The 14,596-nt window shown below is 32.9% G+C and overlaps 2 protein-coding genes across 2 annotated transcripts in view; one reads left to right on the plus strand and one right to left on the minus strand.

The window, feature by feature from the left end:
* LOC144840127 (cytidine monophosphate-N-acetylneuraminic acid hydroxylase-like) overlaps nucleotides 1-14,596 on the plus strand; it is a 136,606-nt gene that overhangs the window by 67,952 nt on the left and 54,058 nt on the right. The window lies entirely within an intron of this gene.
* LOC144841525 (reversion-inducing cysteine-rich protein with Kazal motifs-like) overlaps nucleotides 2,373-14,596 on the minus strand; it is a 32,439-nt gene continuing 20,215 nt past the window's right edge. Inside the window, exons 6-24 of the mRNA XM_078697885.1 lie at nucleotides 13,950-13,997; nucleotides 12,687-12,720; nucleotides 12,091-12,288; nucleotides 10,392-10,565; nucleotides 9,715-9,845; nucleotides 9,220-9,322; nucleotides 8,601-8,661; nucleotides 7,811-8,023; nucleotides 7,180-7,316; nucleotides 6,882-7,037; nucleotides 6,320-6,505; nucleotides 5,804-6,008; nucleotides 5,483-5,637; nucleotides 4,953-5,080; nucleotides 4,527-4,662; nucleotides 4,223-4,324; nucleotides 3,950-4,068; nucleotides 3,485-3,574; nucleotides 2,373-3,071 (exon numbers count right to left, since the gene is read on the minus strand). Of these exons, the coding sequence (XP_078554011.1) occupies nucleotides 2,838-3,071; nucleotides 3,485-3,574; nucleotides 3,950-4,068; nucleotides 4,223-4,324; nucleotides 4,527-4,662; nucleotides 4,953-5,080; nucleotides 5,483-5,637; nucleotides 5,804-6,008; nucleotides 6,320-6,505; nucleotides 6,882-7,037; nucleotides 7,180-7,316; nucleotides 7,811-8,023; nucleotides 8,601-8,661; nucleotides 9,220-9,322; nucleotides 9,715-9,845; nucleotides 10,392-10,565; nucleotides 12,091-12,288; nucleotides 12,687-12,720; nucleotides 13,950-13,997 (2,610 nt within the window). The 3' untranslated portion in view covers nucleotides 2,373-2,837. The remainder of the gene's footprint in view (nucleotides 3,072-3,484; nucleotides 3,575-3,949; nucleotides 4,069-4,222; nucleotides 4,325-4,526; nucleotides 4,663-4,952; nucleotides 5,081-5,482; nucleotides 5,638-5,803; nucleotides 6,009-6,319; nucleotides 6,506-6,881; nucleotides 7,038-7,179; nucleotides 7,317-7,810; nucleotides 8,024-8,600; nucleotides 8,662-9,219; nucleotides 9,323-9,714; nucleotides 9,846-10,391; nucleotides 10,566-12,090; nucleotides 12,289-12,686; nucleotides 12,721-13,949; nucleotides 13,998-14,596) is intronic.

The following is a 14,596-nucleotide window of genomic DNA, read 5'->3' on the forward strand; positions in this document are numbered from 1 at the left end:
ACAGTATTTTTTTTAACTGATATAGGAATATCAGGCCCTGGCACAGTAGCCTACTATAATGTTATTATATTTTCCCATGTTGAATTTTATATATTTAATAACAATATAAGAAAGTTTTTTTTATCTCGCTTGTATTGTTATGTCTTTTTTTTTATTGTGTAATTTTTAAATTGTCGGTATTGATTGTTTTAGATTAAGCTGACCAGGTGTTTATGTTATTTTTATGTACAGCGCTTAGAGTTCGTTTCTTGTTTTGTTTCATTATGAAGCGCTTTATCAATTTAATTTATAATTATTATTATGTAAATTCATTCATGACCTTGACAAAATATTTTTCTACATATGAGAGAGAGAGGATGAATTAGTAACATGAGAAAGTATAATAGTGGCTATATCAGATCAATCACCAGAGGACATGACTAAGTTCACCACTTTATTTTTACCGCATTTTTACTCATCCCCGTACTCATGGTTGGCATTTCTGCCATCGTTGTTGCTGGCAGAGCATATCCAAATTTCCATTTTCCAGTAAACTATGTAGTCATCATATAGGGCCGGCTGTACAATATTCTTCTTTCAATTAGACATTTTGTTTTAACAATAATACAACATGAAATGATCAATCTTTAATATATTTTTTTATTCACAATTGTTTATATATTGATAATACATACAATTTGATACATCTGGAAACAGAATTCAAGGTAGAAAATATTTTCATCCTTACACCATTCATTAAATTTAAATGTAACAAGGCATTTTATTATAATCCAAATATCCAGTGTTTAATTTGAGTCAGAACCTTTTCTCACCATCTGTACAATAGTAAGAAGTTCTTATATATTATTTTAGCAAAGTTAAAACATATGTAAGCTCAAATTAAAGACTGATTGGATCTTAATAAAATTAATACCTTGTATATATTTATAATTACATTAAATACATACATTTCAATGATCCCAAAACCTGAAGACCTCCACTCCACAACCGCGACCCTCTTTCTAAATCTTGAAACATACAATGAAGAAGATAGAACATGAGTTAAGTCCAACTGAGCTGTACCTATTTCTCAAAAGCTACTATTATACCCCTTTCACAAGACCTAGAAAAACTTTATACACACCATACAAAACACCAGTGTTAATTCACCCCAGAGTTTGTAAACAGGTTTGCTAGGCAATGTAAAAAGGGTATTATTTGTACAGTAGTCAGGGCCATGCGGTTGGTAAGGTTTCAACCTGACCACTTTTTCACAGAGGCCTTTGACAACTCAGTGGCTTGAACAGAGATTGTTCCCCTTTCTTGCGGAAAGCGGACCACTTTATTTCTCGTGGCTACATCACTGCACTGCATTAAAATACATTTGGCCAGAATGTAGGTGATCACACTAGTTAGACAGAAGTCAATAACAGCCAATGTTTATTTTTCAATTTCCTGAAACCAGTTCCGAAACATTTTCCTGTTCTACTTTACTTATATAAACAAGTTTAGGAATGAATGCGTTTTGTTTCACATGATATAATCACTAAACTAAAAGGAGTCATATGTCAATGTACGATACATTTCATAGGTATGTAAATCATCATCCCCCACAATGTGTACAAACTAAAGAGGGCTTGCTTTATAACATGGTATACAGCCAATGGTTGTAAGAAGCAAAATGAATTAAGTAAAAGTAATGAAGTAAAATTAACTCGGTGTGACACATTACCAATTTATATATTAGACGAGAAGCACATTTTGATAGGCCAAGACATCCCTACCTAATCCCCAACACTCACCTCCCACCCTCTACATGTTATTCTGGCTTCATTCAAGGTTTTATAATATCACCTTGCAAAACAATATAACAACAAGCACAGAACAAAAGCAAAACATTCAATATCTTAAAACTATGACTATAAAAAACTCTTTAGCTTTGTCTCCGCTATCAAACTTGCAACAACAAAATCTGATGTGCCCATATATGGACACGATCTTATCTACCATATTTGGGCACATTACACTCTTTTGTCAAATTAGTTTGATAGTGTAGATAAAGTTTTACAATAAAATATATAATAATATAATTCTAGATACGTTAAAATCTATTTTATACAATATGTAAAACATTTTACAATCCAAACATTTACACTATGTTACAATTATGAAAGCTTTTTGGAATTATAAGATACATTTTAAAATAAAAATCCTTTTTTGGCCTAGAAGTATGTTACTTCAATTTTCCAAGGTTGCTTTAAATAAGATTCAATTCAAATGAGATTCAATAGAAATGAAAGATACCTAACAACACATCACCCCAAACACACCCCCCCCCCCCCAACAACCCCTTCCTTTCCCCACCGCCTCGCCAAAACAAAGCAGGTTAGAGAAAGGCGATTGTAGTAATAAGATGGGATTAATTCATTTCATTTATTTCGTCTTTTATAAATAATAAAAATCACAAGGTACAGAGCACTTTAGGGGGTAGACAGGATTGTCACAGGATTAATGTTTTTCAATTAACTAAATGTCATGTTCATTGTGAACTGTGAGCTCTGCTTATACACAATATTGTGGTAAAATACAGCCTCTACTTACAAAACTGGACTCAAAAAAGAAAACCAAAACTTTTGAAAAACTATATTTTTCCAAAAAGTGCTATCAAATATTGGGCAAATTATTTTAAAAATTAATAAAATACAACTTTTACTTATACTTTTTCCAAATATTGTTTGTAGTTTTTAAAATAAATTAAAATTTCTTTAGACAAAATGAAAACATTATTTTCAATTTAATGTGAATTCGGTCCATACAATAAAATTCATCTTTTATACAAAATATACGTACAGCAGCTGTTACCTTGATAAACATTTTAAATACATTATTTGCAAAAAATATAATACAAAAAGATATGATAAGACATGGTAGTTTGTTGCGTGCAACGTTGGTGCGCTGTTGGAAATCGTTGGCGTAGATAATCTTGTTCTTGCAGCAATCAACGGCGTAAGATGGATGTAGAAATAAAGCGTTGGGCTTTGCGTGTTGATTAATGCCGCTATTTTTTCTGCCTCACTGTTGCAAGCTTCAATCTAGAAGTAAAAACAGGACAGTTATTTTTTGTTGAATGATTTTATAATAGGACTTTTATAATATGTTTCGGTTACAGGTGAGAAGTGTAATAATGTTGTATTTGTTTTCTATAAATTTGAAATAATTGAACACAATAATACAGTAATTTGTTAAATCCTATTAGTCCTAATAGATGCAACCATGCCCTGGGGCAAGTCTATAGTATTTTATTTTTTCATTGTAAATATTCTTACATTTAAAATTGGTGGGCGCATATCATGTCTTTTTTCTGCAGACAATCACATTTACTTTCCACAAACAAACTGATTATGATATTAATTATGCTTATGATAATCACTAGTGATAAACAAAGGAAACAAAACATTTCTTCAATTAAAACCTGTAAAGTAGGAAAGCTGCATCTTTGTATTACCTGCAACTCTGTGGGGTTTGCAGTAATTGGAACCACAAGTAAGATGAGATCTCCTTCAATGCTCATATGACCAAACATGTCACACTCAGCCTAAAAACATGACGATTTAACGAAATTAATATAACTATTACAAAAATAGCGACAGATATTGGCAACATTAAAAGTATTCGCTAAACCTATTAAATCCATAGTTTCATTAGCTCTTTCAGGATATTTGGAATTAGTCTGATGAAACATAGAGGAATTATTTCCATGGTTGGTGAGTCTGTGAAAATAAAATTGTACCTATGTATGCAGTATGATATTCATGCTCTGTTGCATCCTTCTTTTTCGAAAAAGCTATTTTTGGAGAGAGTTAATGGTGGGCTACTTAACTCATGGGTCCTCATGAGAAAAGCTTTTACGCTTCTAGTGACGTAAAAAAGGTAGAAACTGCAGGAGAATAATTGTGACATGGTCACTTACCACTGCGATATGTGGCCTCAATAATCCGAGTATGACATTAACAGTAATTGGTTCACCACTAAGAGCCTCTGACATCTTATCTGCAATTGTTTCACTAAACAGGACTTGGATCTCACCACCTAATAGAAGACATACAGTAAAGATAGTTTTAACAATTATGCTTTTATTTTAATAAAATGGTAGAATAGAATGGTAGCCTTGTGGTTAAGATGCTCGGCTACCAATCACATGGTTCTGGGTTCAAATCCACTTTACTGCTACTGTAGTACTCACCACAAATAGGGCAGCATGAACCAGGGGGTGTAACTCCTATGCAGTTCTGAACATTCTGTGGTGGACAATACATTGCAAAACACTCAGAATTGCCTTCCCCATCTACAAAGAAAATTCAAAAGTGAGCAAAACATTTATTTAAACATGATAGTTTGGTATTAACCAAAAGGTCCAAAAATCTATATAATAATATATAATATATTTATTTATAATTAAAAATAATATTACCATTCGCACTATAAATAATTCCTAACTTTTTGGAACATTCAATGCTATTATTAGGTAGAATAAACTGTAACTATACCTGACAGAATACCGACTGCCTGACAGGCTCCATAGTAGTCTACAGTAGTGTGATCATTCCATGCCTCGCAGACGTTTGAATATGTCTCGCCGTTATGGCCACACACTGCCATTGTGTTACTATTATCACAATGGTTCTGGTAAGAAAAAAATAACAAAAATGATTTTGACATTCTCATTCTGTAACCAGGGGCAGATCCAGGGTTGTGCTTGGGGTGTGCATACAATAGAACCATTTTTTAACTCATATTTAGAGGACACCCCTATAAAGAGGACAGTTTCCCATGAAATGTTTTAACACATACTGTAGCCAGGCAGTCTTCAGGGAACACCCCTTTTATGAAAATGTTATTATAGGGACGCTTTGATAAGCCACAAAGGTATCCCCTTAACAGCGGTTATTCAATTATATGTTTTTTTAATTTACCTTGCAGTCTCCATTGTAAGCAAACGTTTTACCAGCTTTGTACATTGAGCATAGGTTAAGGTGCGTTTCACCATCAGTGTCACAAACTGATGTTAAGACCTCATCATCACAATTCCAGTCAACAGCAACTAAAATAAAAACAATATACATTAATAGATATAATGGGACAATGGGACATGATACCAATGCTCTGAACAATTAGTCTTGGGGGAGCCCTTTCCCCCTTTTCAAAACAAAGCATAAAACATCTGCAAAAAATATGTTTATTCTAATAATTAGTACTTGAAGGTACAGTACTATGTTCTTTCTGAATCTCAATGAACTGTTAGGATTTCATTGTACTAAGCCTTGGCATTATCTGGTAGGGTGCCAATCCCTGTATGTATGCCAACATAGCCTCCCTAGTATTTTTCAATTATTTACAGCTGAGTGGAATGGGAGTTGTTCTTTTTGGAAATAGTCATCATGCTTGGCCTAGTTCATATAATAGATCATATAGAAATCACTATGAAATTAGTTATTATACTCACTACATTCATACTGTGGACACTCTGTGTAGTCCAGGCTCAAACAGACTTGTCGATTTGGTACACACCTCGTCCCAGACTCGCAAGAAGCAGTGGAGCAGGGATCCTTACTTCTACACATGCCAAACTCGAGTTGGTCATCTTCAAATTCCATACATCTAAAAATTGTCAAAACAATTTTAAATTAACCAATGAATGAAAACTGTAATTCAATTGTTTGCATTATCAACATGTTTATCCGAATGAAATTGATATGGTGGATGTCTTCTCATGCATGACAATTGTAATTTTATTGGCTTGAATTGTAAAGAAATTATTAAATACCTTGCCAGACATACACTTGGATATGTTTTGCCGTTAAGTGCACAAACAGGAACGAACTGATCAGCGCAGTTACATGGTAGACCAGTGTATCGTCTTTGTTCTTCTATGGTGGCTGAACTAGACAAGCATTGTCTTTTGGAGCATGTACTCACTCCGCCATAACATACACACATATTGCAATCAACGAAAAAATGACTCAAATGTTCTAAATTGAAAACAAACATTTTTTTGGTAGTCAATAAGGAATAAATGACAAGGGGCTGATATGGAGCAAAACTCCCGGATAACCTCTTTTAAAGGATGCAATGGTTTGTTTTTAGATGCACATGAGCAGCCCAGATGTGTACCTCCTTATCCAATCAGACTTTGGGCCTTTAAACCTATGCCAATATTAGGACGGTTGTTGTTTGCAGTGCTGCTGTTTTTACTACAGAATAATTGGACTACTAAGTTCAGCATCTGTTGCATTTGAACAAAACAACACAGATTAAAAAAAGAGAGACTTAAAAATATTACCTCTAAGCTGGCCAGCAATTTTACAATCTCGAACCTTTAGTTTTGGTATTGTTTGGAAGTTCTCAAATAGTCCATTCTGACCACAGTTACAAGCCTTGTACCGTGTTAAATCGTTGGTTGAGTCAGGGATTCGGACCTTACTTCCATGTGGAAACATAAAACGTTGAGAACGTCCAAGTTTACAACCTAAAAGTATAAGATTTGTTTACTCTAGTAACCATTGGACAGATGAAAATTGAAACCATACTATATGATTTCTATACAATGTCTTGTTACAACTATGTTGCCATTAAGTTAATATCAAAGATAGGTATACTTGATACTGTTCTAAACTAAACTTTTATTCAATTATCTTGAATAAATCATCGTCCAAAACTAGGCCGGGAAGCTACAGTAGTCTATTAAACAAAACAGAGCTCCAATTTTGAATGTGGAGTAGAACAGATTAGACTGATTACATACAGTATGTACAGTAAATAGCTTCGCACTCTTCTTTAAGGAATACATGTTTTGAAATAAATTTAAAACTCTATTTTATTATTATATTACTAAAGTAATTTACCAAACATGCATCTAGGCTTAGAACAGACGTCGCCTTCACCGCAGAGGGTCCGATCTGTAGTACACAAGCTTTGTTTTGTGAATGTGTCATTTTTACAAGGATTGTTATTGCATGGAAGTGTCACTTCTGTTGATATTTCGGCATATTTACTTGGATCTGAAAAATAAAAATAATACTTAATAATACTCAAGTTTCAAACTTTTGACTCGTCTTTTCCATTTACAAATGTCTACAAAAGCATGAAATATATTCAAATTTACCAATGGGTAACTGGTAATGTGAAGAAAACAAAACTTACATAAGTATTCTTTAAATGAAATACAGGGTGCATCATCATCTGCTGGTGACAGAATGTCGCACATGTCCTTGATCGAGTATTCTGATTCTTCACTATTCTGGGCAATGCATTGGGTTAAGATTTCAACACAGTCCGCTCTAAAAAAAACAAACGAAATACCTTGAGTAAAAGTAACTTGCTTGCTTGAGATCCAATGGGACATATTCTAAGAAAAGATGAAGATAAACCAGTAAAGAGAGCTTGGCATTTAAAAGTTGGAGGTAGAAGAGAAAGAGGACGGCCAAACGTGACGTGGAAAGATATGGTAAAGAAAGAAAGTAGGAAAGTTGGTTTAGAGTAACATGATGCACAAGACAGCCATTAACTTCTTGGAAGAGGGAGAAAGCAAACTCAAAGAAAAGATGATGATGTCAAGCCAAGCTTAACTGGGCAAAGCACCATAGGATTTCTGCTTGGCGTTTTTCATACACAAGAAGATTTTTTTCATACAAAAAAGCTGAATAATACTATCACTCGAAAATACCATGTGACCCATAATAGTAATCAAATGAAAATATATATATCTAGAATTTTTTATATCTTATGTAAGAGCACTATAAGTTGTAATTGATACTTCATCTACTAAACTTACTTGCATATCATGTTACTGTGTGTCTTACGATGACATGGCCTAATCTGTAAAGTACATGCGATCGCTTTCCACATCTCAGGCTGGCAGTCTTGGATGTTCTGCACAGAGAGCGTCATATGAGGCATCAGAATGGTTCCTCCCATCCAGTTGCTCATGTCTTCTCTTGCACTACGGTCTGCATGTGCATTGCAGCTGCGGAATAGCTCTGTCGGCCTGTAAAATTATAATTATTCAATCAATTTGGTTTTAATTACTCTATTGAGCTGTACTAAAAGATTCAATACAATTTAATTGAATTCAATTTCAGGTGGCTGAGCAGTTAAAGAGAGGGGTGCTGCATAGTCTCTTCTGCTATTTCATAATTTCACTTTAAAGAACCCAGTCCATCTTTCGGAAGAGTAGGAGTGGGACTGGGATGTACTGGTCTCAGTCCTTGTTCAGACAAGATGATGGAAATTTTAGGTAATCATAGACTTTATTCATGAGATAATTTTAATTTTATATATTGCGTTAGTAGTCATGGTATTCATACCAAAAAGACACATAAAGCTCTGTCTAAACTCAAACTAGTTTGACAAAAAAGTGTTTTGTGCCCAAATATGGTAGTGATATCATCATGTCCATATATGAGCACATCACATTGTTTTTCCCATAAAGTTTGAAAGTGTAGACAGAGCTTTAGATGATGTGATTCACCATGATAAGGCAAACATAGAAACTAAACGTCACATGGTGACCTAAAATAGAGACCTCAGACTAACACCTGACCAGCCAACAATCACTTGCTTACCTTCCATTAAAATTGCTGCAGTAATCCATTCCACTACAGCCTGGTTGACAGGGTTCTTCGACTGAAAATAACAGATTACAAATTTACTTTTGACAAATTGTAAGTAAAGGTGAAAATATCAATTGCTTTTGCCTATTTTGTAGTGTCTTTGACTTTGACATCCTATAGCATTATGTACTGTATGTATACAGTATAAACATAATGCTACCCCACATCATTAACTCACTTTATAATAAATGGATTTGTTTAAAGTTGTGCAAAAACTGAATCCATATAATGTATATACATACATATATATATATATGCACTGCACTGATGAAGGGCTAGTGTTGCCCGAAAGCTCTGCTAACTTTTCTGGCTGTTTACTTTATCGTTTTGATTTAGCTTTTCGCTTTTTTTTTTTGTATCTCCATTGAGATCCAGCCACTGATACCCACAGCATTGTCATTTTTTTTAGTAATTTGCCTTTGGATTTATATATATATATATATATATGTACAATGCAGGTACCATGACAGTTATCATACACTAAAATGTTGAATTTGAAAATTATTATAATTAAAGTTATAATTAATACTTCATCTGTGCTAATTGTTTGTTTTTGTTATAGTAAACTTACAATCAGCTAAGCATGTAAGCATGGCAGTCTCTTCTGCTGATCTGTATTTACACTTGATCTCAAACTCATCCCATCGTAATGGTTCAATAGGTTCGCTGTATAACTATGAAATAGTAATAATAATAATAATAATCATGAGTGTCAAATGAAAATGATAAATATGTCAATTGTTTCATGAACCACAAGTTCATGGTTTAAATCTATGGCTTTTTCATAATAATAGGATATCATGGGGAAAAAACAGAACAGGACCTATTTGAAACGTTTACTTACAAATGAACATTTTGTATATGCATGGCCCATGGAGGTATAAAAATAGACCTCCATGCATGGCCCAGTGAAGATCTGGGCCTCATCCGTGGTTAAATAAAGTTGTATTGAATTGAACAAATATAAAAACCATGGTCATGGTCAAAAAGCTGGTTTTTCTAAAAAATCAAAAACACAAACCAAATTGTTCCCAATAAACGATTAAAGTAAAAACCCTTTTCTTACCTTGATACACAAATTTTTGCAAACAGTACTAACAGCCACATGACAACAAGATAGTTTGGCACCCTCTACATTTAACAGACTAACTGGAGTCTTGCTCTCTTCTGATGTTTTGGAGTCTAGTTTTGAAGTAGCTGTAAAAAGACAAAGAAAGAATAAAATACCAAATATTAATAATGAATGAATAATCATGAGTTTTCTAAAAATAAGAATGAGATTCATCGGCCAATCATACGCCAGTTTGAAGATGGTGCCACTACTCAATGACACACCACTACACCGTTTGATACAGGATACCGGCGTTCCGTATCAAGCATATTCTTATGCAATTGTCAATGCAAAATTTAAGACTAAGTATAAATTTAATTACCATTAACAATAAAATAAATTTTATAAAAACTGCACTTTATTAAAAATACAGGTATATGTTTTGATGTTGGTGTATATATGGTGGCCGTTCATATGAACTTTCACCCACTGTTGTTGACTCTTAGTTTGATAGCATGTCAGAACAGGCTCTATATCCCCATAAGGTTTAGAATGTAGGTAGGGCATTATAACCAACCATCAGTGTAAAGCTTTTGGTCAATTGTTTAGTAGCATTAGCCCCTTCCAAATGCCGAACACTCCATCTTCTGTAGGCATGGGATGTACAGTACTACTGACAAAATGCTACCTACCCACATCAAGAAGAAAGCACTTCCAGATTTTATCTGGCACATCAGTCAATAGTGGTTCTCCGCAATCATCTATCAATGCTTCCATTATCTGGATCTCATCTGTCATGACGTTCAGGGCATTATGACACGTTTGACGACATTTTTCATTTGCAGATTGTTCACAGCAATGAATGCCTAATACAAGAAAATTGAGAAGATCTAATATTAAAATTTGTGGTTTTGTTTTGTGTTTGAATTTACTTTGAATTACCTGCTTTAAAGCTCTGTCTACACTATCAAATTAGTTTGACCAAAAAAGTGTGATATGCCCAAATATGGTAGTGATGTGCCCAAATATGGTAGTAATATGACATCATCATGTCCATTGTATGGGCACATCACATTTTTTTGTAACATAAACTAGTTTGATAGTGTAGACAGAGCTTTACAGCCTATTTATAATTTTTAAAGAAGAAGCCCAAGATGACGAGGCATAATCAATCATGGGTTGAATTGGAGCCGTATAAAGAATAAGTGAATGAAAAGTTAAATGATGAGAATTGCGTTTAATATATTTTAACCTGTAATTTGCATTCTTTATGATTTTGTTAGTGATCAGCTTGCCAGACACATGTTGGTCAATCTCAGTTCCAAGATATTTATATATGACAAAACCAATGTACAGTACCTGTTAGTCTAGACAATCCAAAAATAAGACTTCAATGACATACATTACACTATTATGTCTTTTCCAAAAGTTAGATTTATTGAACCCAGGGTTTATACTATATTATGTTATATATTACATTACAGAATAAGGAAGTAGAAGCATATATATCACCCTAAAGGTGAACAATATCTTAAAGAATAAATCAACATGCTAAATTTGAGAATGTGAAAATATAAATCATAGTTTATGCTGTGAATATTATATAGTAGCGTCTTTATTATTGCACTTTAAGACAAACAATGCTTTCACTCATATATTTGTGATTAATCAATTTTAATACTGAATTTGTGCAACATGAGAAGGGATAAAGCTTTTAATGTACTTTCACTTTAATATAAATTCATGAGACAAAAATAAAATTCAGTGTAACAATTTGTAAAGCAAATCAACTTTTTTTTAGAGAGCTGTTGACAATCAACGAAACCAAAACAATTTAGAGAGTGATATGAAGCACAAGGGATAAAAATAGCGTGAGAGGCAGGGGTTGGAGCATGTCTGTGCCATATTTATTATATTCATTAGGCAGAACGATTTACTCTCATTGCACCATTCTTCAGACATAAAGCCGTACCCAATACATACAATGCATGGTAAAGAACTTGATACTGTAGGCCTATTTTTTTTATGTTTTATCTGCATTAAACAGATTCCTTACATTTCGGAAATTATAATGCAAAAGATAGCACATCAGATTTAATTTAGTACTTCATTTCACATCACATTCCAGTTACTCACTGTTAATCACAAGAAAATAGTATGTCTATTGAATATCATGTGATCCACAATCCTCCAATCAAATGACAGGAATCTATTCAGGTTTGTTACAATTATTATGTTATTGTTATGGTATTTGTATTGAGAAATTGTAATTGTGAAAATGGAGAAAATGTACATGTACTCTTTTTCACCGTTTTAATTCTTTTCTGGTAAATAAATAAATGCCAACATAACTTGAATAACAAAACAATACTAAAATGATAATATACTTACTTTCTTTTGGATCTCTTTTTGATTGCGTAATACTTGTATAGTTGTGAACGCAAGTACTAATACTTTCATCAACATCAGAACAGTACATTGTAACATCTAATGCCATTTGTTCGGTTGGAGAAACCGCATCAAAGACTGCCGCACATTTTGTTGAGCAAATATGCACTGAAGATGCACTTTGACAACAAGTCTTTTTCCCTAAAAATATATAATTATGTTATTCTTAATATTTAAATAAAGAATAATCAAATTAGATTATAAAAACAAACACAAAATTTCAGTATTATGAACAATTGCCAAAAAAATGAAAAAAATAACGATGCATAACATATTATTTTTGAATAGGCCACAGTTATAAAAAAATGTATTTTGCCAATAAAATAAACAGTTGAATTAACAAAAAAAATGACTTCCAGACAATGGGCTTCCACTTAAAATTATAGTTTTATAAGGTAAATATACAATTATGTATCATGGTGAAGAGCAAGGACACATCCCCATATTCCGGCATGAACACAATGAACTAACGTGACATAATTATGGTGTCGGTCATCACAAATCAAAAGCTGCCCCCAATACTGAAAATGAATACTCACATGTAAGCCTATTAACACACTGGTACATTTGTTTCTGAAACAAAAATAAATAAATGGCCTGACTTTTAATTTCTTTCATGTTTGATGATTTATGAATTTACAGTATACTTAAAATTCAGCAATAGCTACAAGTTGGTGTTTACTATAAAGTGGAAAATTACTTCCATTTATTGTCATTTGCATATAAAATATACATAAAAAATTATGTTTGCTCTGAGATATAGAAAAACCAATCAAAGAATCGATGGTTACTAGCCCAATGTGGCCCAAAAATATTATTACTAGCTGGGCCCATAGACATTATGGTTTCTTTTAGTATAGCTAATGTATGTTGGGCAAGTAGGCCTACCAAACAAAGCCCTGAAAAATATAGTACAACAACAACCAAAAAGTTTGATGTGCCCAAATATGGTAGTGATATGACATCATCATGTCCATACATAGGCATATCACATTTTTTTGTCAAATAAAGTTTGATAGTGTAGACAGAGCTTTACATACACTACTCAGGAAGCAATGTAGTGTTTTGTTAAAGTTTGAATGGGTTATTGTAGACTAAAGAGGAATATCAATCTAGAAATTTCACTCCTTCCTGATCAAACAAATATAGTAGATTACTAAAGTAGATGAATCAATTTTTTAGTGGTGCTTTTATACTAAGCTATTGTATGCTGGGCAAGTACTAAACCGACCCATGATAATTACTGTAGTAGGACAAACACCTCCAATCTACCATACAATAAACAGGAAGCCATAGTGTTATAAGTTTTGTTAAAGTTTGAATAGTTTATTTCTGACTAAAAAGGAATAACAAACAAACATCCACCACTCAGGGTCTTTAAAATTCTTAGGTAATTTTTGATTTATTATGTTTTTGACAATTTTCAAAAGTTGTGTTCTAGAAAGCATAGTTTAAGTTTTCACACTTCACAAGTTCAAGGTTGGATAATTGAGTAAATTACATGGTAAAATTGAAAAAAGAACAAGTTAATATTGTTGTTTTAACAATACACAAGACAGGTAGGCTGCATGCTTCTTAGTTTAAACAAAGGGAATCGGTTAGTATAAAAGGTAATACAAATAGAAAGTATAGAATTTAGTAAATTGCAGCATCAATAACAGGTATTTTATATCTTGAATAAAATTCATTTGAGGTTCCCGAAAACGGGTCGAATGGAACCCCTTTTCTTCCTGAATCAAAACACAGTCTATATCATGACATTTTTTCCGCTGGACAAGTCCTACATAGAATATGAATCTTACCTCATCTTTACGATCACAAAATGAAGACATGTCCTCCTGAACTTCAGCCTAGAACAATAAAAAAAACAACAATCAATAAAGTATAAATATTAGACACCAATACAATAAGATATTTTAATATGCGCATATTAAATAGTATAGAGTTCGTTCTATTCTGAACTATAACTTTTTGCTTTACACTTCACCATGCATGCACACTTATTTATTAATTACATAAACAGGCCTATTGCTTTAAAATACTAGTAATGTAGCAAAAATGTTTTAATTAGATTGTGGCATATGATTTTTATAATGTAAAGTGATGGAAAATTGACCATTATTAGATTCAAGATAATGTCAATGTCTAAAAGAAGTCAGGCCACAAATTTACTTTAATTATGTACTTTTAATTAATGCGCAAAATGCACAATAGAACTACAAAAATGTGTAAACTTAATGCACAGTTTTGGAGTTTCTAGAGCAGACATCTTTGCTGCCAAATATCTCAACAGACTAGATCAACTGGAAGAAACATATACTCCAAATCCGATTATTTTTTTAACTCTTTATCCACCTCTCTTTCAGACATCTCTTTACCTGCCACTTTTATGTCCCAGTACATTGATTTTGTTAAGTGTGTAAAAGGTTACTGTGATTCAGATGTTTGC

The sequence above is a fragment of the Antedon bifida genome, chromosome 4 (genome assembly GCF_963402885.1).
Source record: "Antedon bifida chromosome 4, ecAntBifi1.1, whole genome shotgun sequence".
Lineage (NCBI taxonomy): Eukaryota > Metazoa > Echinodermata > Crinoidea > Comatulida > Antedonidae > Antedon > Antedon bifida.